This window comes from Leptopilina boulardi, unplaced genomic scaffold (assembly GCF_019393585.1).
Source record: "Leptopilina boulardi isolate dan_hultmark-lab unplaced genomic scaffold, ZJU_Lbou_2.1 LbouV2_32, whole genome shotgun sequence".
NCBI lineage: Eukaryota > Metazoa > Arthropoda > Insecta > Hymenoptera > Figitidae > Leptopilina > Leptopilina boulardi.
This window is the reverse complement of record NW_026137885.1, coordinates 943,236-951,486: the sequence shown is the minus strand read 5'-3', so window position 1 is coordinate 951,486 and position 8,251 is coordinate 943,236. Positions and strand designations below refer to the sequence as shown.

At 19.2% G+C, this 8,251-nt stretch overlaps 2 protein-coding genes across 2 annotated transcripts in view; both read left to right on the top strand.

The window, feature by feature from the left end:
* Positions 1-1,308: 1,308 nt before the first annotated feature.
* Positions 1,309-2,733, top strand: LOC127284215 (putative odorant receptor 85d). The gene is made up of 5 exons (XM_051309543.1): positions 1,309-1,435; positions 1,812-1,911; positions 2,059-2,169; positions 2,275-2,430; positions 2,606-2,733. Exons 1-5 carry the CDS (start codon positions 1,371-1,373, stop codon positions 2,660-2,662), a joined length of 489 nt encoding a protein of 162 aa, XP_051165500.1. The 5' UTR covers positions 1,309-1,370; the 3' UTR covers positions 2,663-2,733.
* A 4,917-nt stretch (positions 2,734-7,650) lies between these two features.
* The window catches only part of LOC127284155 (zinc transporter ZIP1-like), a 29,423-nt gene continuing 28,822 nt past the window's right edge, over positions 7,651-8,251 (top strand). Inside the window, exon 1 of the mRNA XM_051309464.1 lies at positions 7,651-7,995. The gene's annotated coding sequence lies outside the window, so the exon portion shown is untranslated. The remainder of the gene's footprint in view (positions 7,996-8,251) is intronic.

Genomic DNA, 8,251 nt, shown 5'->3' with positions numbered 1-8,251 from the left:
TTGCAAAGTCTGAGAAAACATTTAACAGATGTCAGCACAGAAAAAAATCTATTCAAAGCCAAAAATGGCGGGATTATTTAATTATCATGAAAAATTAAATATTTTATAATTTCATAAAATTGTCTCCTACAAAGGACTAATAATATAATTATTAAAATTATAATCAAAATTAATCACTTGCGATAATAAAAACAGATCATCATCATTTGTTATATCGTCAAAATTAGGTTGAATAAACAAAAATTATATCTTCTCTAATTTCATCTAATTAACAAAAAAATTTTCCAATTCACTATAATGAAATTTTCTGAATATTTAATAAACACGATTTTGTCGCATTAAGACGCCAGAATTATTGTGTCAAAGTTACAATAAGACCATAGAGTATAAATTTCGAAGACCAGTACATTTTATAATAAAAAATAAAAATAATAAAATAAAAAAAAATAATAAAAAATAATAAAATAAAAAAAAAATATAAAAAATTTAAAAAAATCAATTCGAAAAATTAAAAAAAAAATCGATTCGGAATTTTTTTTGAAGAAATGTTGAAGAAAAAAATGGATAATTATTTTGATTACGCGGTAAATTTAAATCGATTTAGTATGCGATTTCTTGGTTTATGGCCAATTGAAAATAATAAATTTTCTAATTTTCTATTTTGTTTGGCAATTTTTATTACAATTCAATCGGCAATACCAGTTTTTTTCTATCTCACAACGATAACAATAATTTTAAAAGATTTAGACGCCTTAATTTTATTCCTAACAATGATAACATCAACATTTAGATTAATTTTTGTGAAAATTCATAAAAAAAAATTAACAATTATTATCAATGAAATGATTAATGATTGGAAGAATTCATCAAAATTAAGGAAAAGAATAAAGAAAATTTTTATTTCAAACGCCAATTTAGGAAGGAAAATTAATATTTTTTTTACAATTATTCTTTTTACTGCTGGATTTGGTAAGTAATTTAAAAAAATAAATTTTCTTTTTCACTAAAAAATTTTAAGAAATAAAAAAATTGTAAAAAATTAATTTATTTATTTATTGAAAAAAAATTATTTTTTTTTTTTTTTAGTTTACATAGTGTCACCAATATATTTACAATGGAAACAAATGTCAATTAATGGAACGAGTCATATATTAATATTTAAATCACAATATCCTGTTGATTTTGAAAAATCACCAACTTATGAATTACTATTTTTGTCACAAATTTTTTCAACTATCTATTTATGCATCACAGTCATTGCATCAGACACTTTTTTAGTTGTAATTTTACTTCATTTGTGTAGTCAATTAGAAGTGATTGCAAATAATATAAGATATTTGAATTGCAAAAATTTAAATTTTCATTTGCCAATGATGGGATTTAGAGATTGTCATTGTTTTAAATGTATCATTGAACATCATGTTCAGTTACGAAGGTATTAATTATTAATGTAATATAAAAAAAATTATTATTAATTATTTTTTATATTTACTGGAAATAATAAATTTTTTAATTTAATTTTTGTAGAATTTTTACAATCGTTTTTTTTATAAATTTTAATTTTTTCCTTTACTCTCAAAAAATTTTGATTTTTGCAGAAACTATTCGATTTATAAATTTTAATTACTTTAATTTTTACCGAAATTTTACTCACTTTATAAAAATTTAATTTAAATTTTGATTTTTGCAGAAATTACTTGTTTTATAAATTTTAATTTTTTGCCGGAAATTTTTAGTGGTTTTATAAAATTTTTTTTAAATTTAATTCCAAAATTTAATTTTAATTTTAAATTTGGTTTTAATTTTTGCAGAAACTTGAAAATTATCCAGGATACATTTAATGTTACCATGTTGATGCAGTTCACTAGCAATGTAATAGTTTTATGTATTCAAGGTTACACTATTGTAAAAGTAAGTAATTTATTTTCTAAAAATTTTTTTTTTTTTCAAAAAAAAATATATTAAATAAAATATATTAAATGCCAGATAATAATTTTTTTTCTGTTTTTCGTATTCTCTCCTCTGATTAATTAATTAAAAAAAAAAAAATTTTTTTAGGCAATGTCTGATGGAAACCTTTTTGGCCTAATCAGTTACATTCTTTATATTTTCTTCTCTACATTTAATGTTTTCATGTACTGTAGTCTTGGAGAACGTGTAATTCAAAAGGTGGTTTTTAAAATTTTTTTATTATTATAATTAAAAAAAAAAAAAAAAAAAAATTTCTTATAAAATTTTTTAATTTATTATTATTTATTTTGCAATCAATATTAGAGTGTATCTATTAGTCGTGAAATATATGAAATGAGATGGTATCGTATGGACATAAAATATAGACGATTGTTAATTATAATTATTAACCGTTCAAATAAGCCATTTGAACTTAAGGCAGGACATTTTTTTACCATGTGCTTGGCTACTTATAAAGGTGTAAGTTTTTTTTTTTTTTTAATTTATAGAAAAAATCTATATTTATTTCGACAATAGTAAATGAAACCGATTATTTTTTGAACCAAAATATTTTTTTTCAGTGTGTTAAAATTTTTTTAGTCAAATTTTCTGTTCAAAAAAAGAAATTAATCTTTTTTTATTTTCTCTATAACAGATAATCGTGACAGCATTTTCGTATGCCTCTTGTCTCCTGGCATTAAGTGAAAAATAAATTTATTTTTTTTTTAAATAAAAACAAATATATTTAATTGTAAAAATTACGAACATTTAATTTAATAAAATTGTAGCGGCTATAATTATAATTTTAATATCAATAGAAGCGCCTGTAGAATTACAAACCAAACTACGTTGTTGTATAATTTTTTATTTTTCGTCAAATTAAAACCTTTTTTTTTTTAACCAAAGTTTTCAAAAAAGTTTAAAATAATAAAATTGAAGAATTATTTAAATTAATTTATTAAATTCACGAAAAATTAATTATAATATATAACCAATATTTTTTTTTTATCGAAAGGATAAAATTATTTGATCAAGAAAAAATTTGTACAAGTGACCCAAAGAAAAAAATTTTTTTTTTTTGATTGTGAAACTTTATATCTTTTTAATTCATTGACAAAAAAAAATTAAGCATCATTGGATTTATCAGGAAGATAATTAACTTTTTAAAATCGCTTTTTGACATTTTTTTTTTCTGCGAATACAAAATTTTAATATATATATATATATATATATATATAAACTACCAAAAATTTTATTTAAGGCACAAAGACAAGTGTATATTATCATTAGTACGCACACAAAAAAAAAGAAACTTAATTTTGAGAAATTTATTAATGGATCCCGCGTATCATTGTTACTCGAAATCATATTATAATCTATAATAATATAAATTGAGAAATTTAATATCGCGGCGTTAAACGGCGATAAGCTTTCTTAATCGTCTTTAATATGATAAAGTTGATAATAATCCTAATTGTATTAAAAAAACTTATTGTGATATTTTTCACAGTAAATTTTGCCGCCGATATTTGCTCAGAAATTTTGTAATGTATAAATTGACGAATGAAATCATTAAAATTTCGAAATGGATTTATAAACAAAAACTAAAATTTTTCAGGAATCATTAAAAAAAAAAAAAAAAAAAAAATTAATTTTTGTTATTAAGGGAATTTAACAAATTCACAAGAAAATTTTCAATATTTTTACTTTTCACCAATTCATATATAATAATTAATATTTTTTTGCTTTGTGAAATAGCAATTATTTAAAAAAAAAGAATTAATTTAACAAATATTAAAAACAAATTTTCTTTAAACATTTTTAATAATAATGGTTTGAAAAAATATTATTATATAGTAAAATAAAAAATAGATTATTGCGAGGACTTTCTCTCTCTTTCGAAAAAAAAAATGTTCATTCCTCGTTTCAAATTATGGATAACGAAGCATTGTTCTTGTATAAAGAAAATAGTAAAAGAAACTAAATGACAGTTGCGTCTCTAAATTATCAAATTTTATGAGCTTTTAATTGTTCATAAAAAATTTTCTAATAATTATTCACAACAATAATTATCGGCCTCACATTTTCCAATATTTATGGTTTTTTTTTCTCTTTTAATAGTTTTAATTTCTTTTTCTCTAAAATTTAAATTAAAAATTCGTTCACTTCATTTAATTTAGTAGAAAATTTCTATTAATTTTTAGCAATTTTTTCACTAAAATTTTAGTAAAAAAAAAAAAGAAATATATTACTAAATCAAATTTCACTAAAAATTAGTAAAAATTACTACTATAATTTTTAGTCATTTGTCACTAAAAATTAATAAAAATTTCTATTATAATTTTTAGTCATTTGTCACTAAAAATATCCAAATTCAGTAAAAAAAAAATATTACTAAATCAAATAGTAATGTTTCACTAAAAATTAGTTTTTTCTAAAAAATTAATGAAAAATTTCTACACTAATTTCTAGTTATTTTTCACTAAAACTTTAGTAAAATAAATATTACTAAAACATTTCTACTATAATTTTTAGTCATTTGTCACTAAAAATTTAGTAAAAAAAAAAAAAAATTACTAAATCAAATAGTAATTATTTACTCTAAAAATTAGTAAAAAAAATTTCTAGCAATTCGTTCTAAGTGAACAAATTTTAATTCTAATTCTGTTTCAAATAAAAAAAAAATATTCCCTTTAATTCAGCATTGAAAAGAATGCTCTACTTTGTAAAAAAAAAAAGGAGAACAAAATATCCACATTTAGAAAATTCTATGAATGAAATTCTAAATTCTTCATCGTTAATTCATTTTAATTAACTTACATCATTTTATAATTGCCAAGGACACGTGCAGTGCTATGACTCGCTGATATTTTATATATTTAAAGAGATTTATTATTATTATCATTATTATTATTATTATTTATATATTATTTGTCTATTGAGAGAAAATTAAAAATAATATTATAATCAATGTGTGATAAAAAAAATTCTTTTTAAAGAAAAAAAAAAAATTTTTTTTCTTTTAAAATTGTTTTTATATTGATTTTTGTTTAATAATTTTTTTTTTCTCGATAATATAAATCTTTATTGTTCGTGATATTTTTTTTTCTGATATTTATTATAATTATCACGATAAATCGTGTTGTGCGTGCTTTATTTATTGGTAATATTTAAAATATTTTCCAATATATTATTGTTATTATTATTTTTTTTATTTTCAATAACAATGACAGTAATTATATAATAAAAATAAATTGCTAGGGATAGAAAAAAAAAAAATGAAGTGAAAAATAAATATTTTCTTATTTTTATTTGTGGGAAATTTATCTAAAATTCTGATTATTAACAATTTTATTATTCTCAGATATTTGAAAAGGAAGTTTTATTAATGCACATGCGGCTCAAGTGCAAAGAACAATATATTGTATTATAGAAAAGAGCGTGAGAATCTAAATTTGCCGAGAGAAGCAACAGCCTTGTATGGAGAGAAAGGTTTTAAAAGGGATAAAAAAAATATTTTAACAATATATATATATATATAATACACATAGAAAGAGATATAAGTGAACACCAACAAAATTACATTGAACATTAATTACAATTAATTATTAATAACAAAAAATTAAAATAATTAAAAATTAAACTAATAAAATAATAAAAAATAATAATTAATAATATTCTGACTAAATTAAAAATTATTACTTCATCAAAACATCAAATGAAATCTCATTTCTAAGAGCAGAAAGTAAAATAATTTCAATGTCAAGTTTATATGATCAAGGACTCTCGTTAAAAAAAAAAAAACTTTCCAATATATTTTTAAATCAATAGAATTACTTTTATTTTTGGGTCTCTTTTTCAATGACGACTGGATTTGAAAAACTTTCGAGAACCTTGTTTTTAAAATTTACATCCGGTTTAATTTTAATCTTTATTTAAAAAAAAAAAAAATTATACTTTTATGTACTTCACGAATTAATTTTAATATATAATACTTCTAATTTATTTATTATTTTATATATTATGTCCCGTTATGTTCCAAATAAATAAATAAATAAATAAATATTATTTTATTTATTATTTATGTAATATTTTTGAAAATTATTGTGAAATATTGGTTTCATAAAATATTATATATAAATATTATAAAATTTATTAATAAATTAATTACATGTTTCAGTAAATAAAAAAAATTTCCTAAATTCGCGGATTAATTAATAAAAAAAAAAATAAATAAAATAATAGATAAATTCCGCTTTTCTTATCAGATTTTTATCAGGTTCGTTACCCGCTTAGTAACGAGATTTGGCGTTAGATATAAAATATTTGCTTGACGTTTCAACAGAAAAGCGTTAAACGACAAAACATATATTATATATACATATATATATAAGTATATACAATTATCTTTTACAACAGCGTAAAAATTATTGTAATAGACAATATATCATGATTACTCTCTTTTATATGCTCAATTTAATAAACAACAATTTATGTAATTTTGAAAACTATTCTCTAAATTTAAATGTGATAATTTGTTTACTAATTTAAATTATGCAGTGAAAATTTCTGATAATTTTTAGTTATTTTAGACTAAACCTATAGTAAAAAAATAATTTTTACCAAATAAAATATCAATATATTATTTTTAGTAATATTTTTCACTGAAATTTAAGTAAAAAAAAATTACTAAATCAAATGATAATAATTTACTAAAAATTAGTGGTAATTTTTTTTTTTTACTAATTTCTAGTAATTTTTCACTAAAACTTTAATTAAAAAAAAAATATATATATATATTACTAAATCAAATGATAATAATTTACTAAAAATTAGTGGTAATTTTTTTTACTAATTTCTAGTAATTTTTCACTAAAACTTTAGTAAAAAAAAATATATATATTACTAAATCAAATAGTAATTTTTTTTTTTTTTATTGAAAATTAGTGGAAATTTCTATTAATTTTTTTTATTAGTAATTTTTCACTAAAACTTTAGTAAAAAAAAAAAAAAAAAAAATGATTACTAAATTAAATAATTTTTATTTTTAATCAAAATAAATTTTTTATTTAAATTAATAATTTCTTTATTTCTTTCTTTATTTTTACCATATTTAATTGATTCAAGTAATAATTTTTTTGAATCAAAAAAAATTTTTTAGTAAATAATAAAAGTAAATTTTTTTTCTCAGCACTGACAGACGGACAGACAGACTGACATAACATAAAAAGAATTTAAAAGAAAAAAAAAAAAAATGTTATAATGATTTATATCTATAAGTGAGCGTGAGAAACGAGAAATTGCCAACAAAATTGGTTTAAATGGAGGGAGGGAATGCATTTGCTTGGGTTACAACCTGTGGATGTTGTAAGACGTCAATCGCTGACTGAAAGGTCGAAAACAAAGTCAGTCAGGGTGAACTGCCCATGTTGAATCGAGCATCATGGACAGCGCGCTTAGTTTAAAACTATATTTACAATAATAATAATAATAATAACAAAAATATGACAATTTTCCCAAAATCGGGGGAAAATAAATTTCACAAAATGATGAATTTCCAATGATTCATTTTATATATCAATAATAATAATAATAGTAATTTTACATGAAACGAAAATTTTCAATTTATATTATTGTCTACTCTTTTTCATTTCATTCGTAATAAACATTCGAAGCATTTATATATTCTGCAAAATTTCCAGCAAAATTATTTAGTATATAAATTTTCATTATTCGCGCCGGTTCAATTTCGAAGAAAAAAAAAAAGAATAATTTATATATTCAATGTTTTTCCTTTAAAACAATTTCAATTTTTCTTTCTACAATAATAAATTAAACTTTTAATCGTCATTAATTTTATCAGTGTTTCATTTGCAAATGCGAGGTGTTTTTATAAAAATTTTCTAATTAAAAAGGAAAAATCGTCAGTGTTGTATATTTATTTTCTAAATTATTATATTTTTTTTTTTTTGTTTTATCCATTATATTGTGATATATATTATTATTTGGTTATCACTGAATAAAACTACAATTATTGAATATAAGGTTAGTAAAATTTTTTCAATAATTATTTTATATTTATATAAATTTAAAAATTATTTTTATTTACAAATTTTTCTTTTCTTTATAATTATTTTTATTTATCAAATATATGTGAATTTTTATTTATATTTATAATAATTTTATTTATTATTTAATTATTTTTTTTTTTTATTTGTATACCAAAGAATAAAAATATTTTAAAATATTCCCTTTTTTTGGTCCCTTAATGAGAATTAGAATATTAATTTTCAGTAAACAA

Excerpts from the sequence above, each read along its gene's own strand:
- LOC127284215 (XM_051309543.1), top strand. The coding sequence starts at position 1,371 with ATGATGGGATTTAGAGATTGTCATTGTTTTAAATGTATCATTGAACAT. Across the intron at positions 1,912-2,058 it reads AAGGTTACACTATTGTAAAA|GCAATGTCTGATGGAAACCT; the intron begins GTAAGTAATTTA and ends AAATTTTTTTAG. Across the intron at positions 2,170-2,274 it reads GAGAACGTGTAATTCAAAAG|AGTGTATCTATTAGTCGTGA; the intron begins GTGGTTTTTAAA and ends AATCAATATTAG.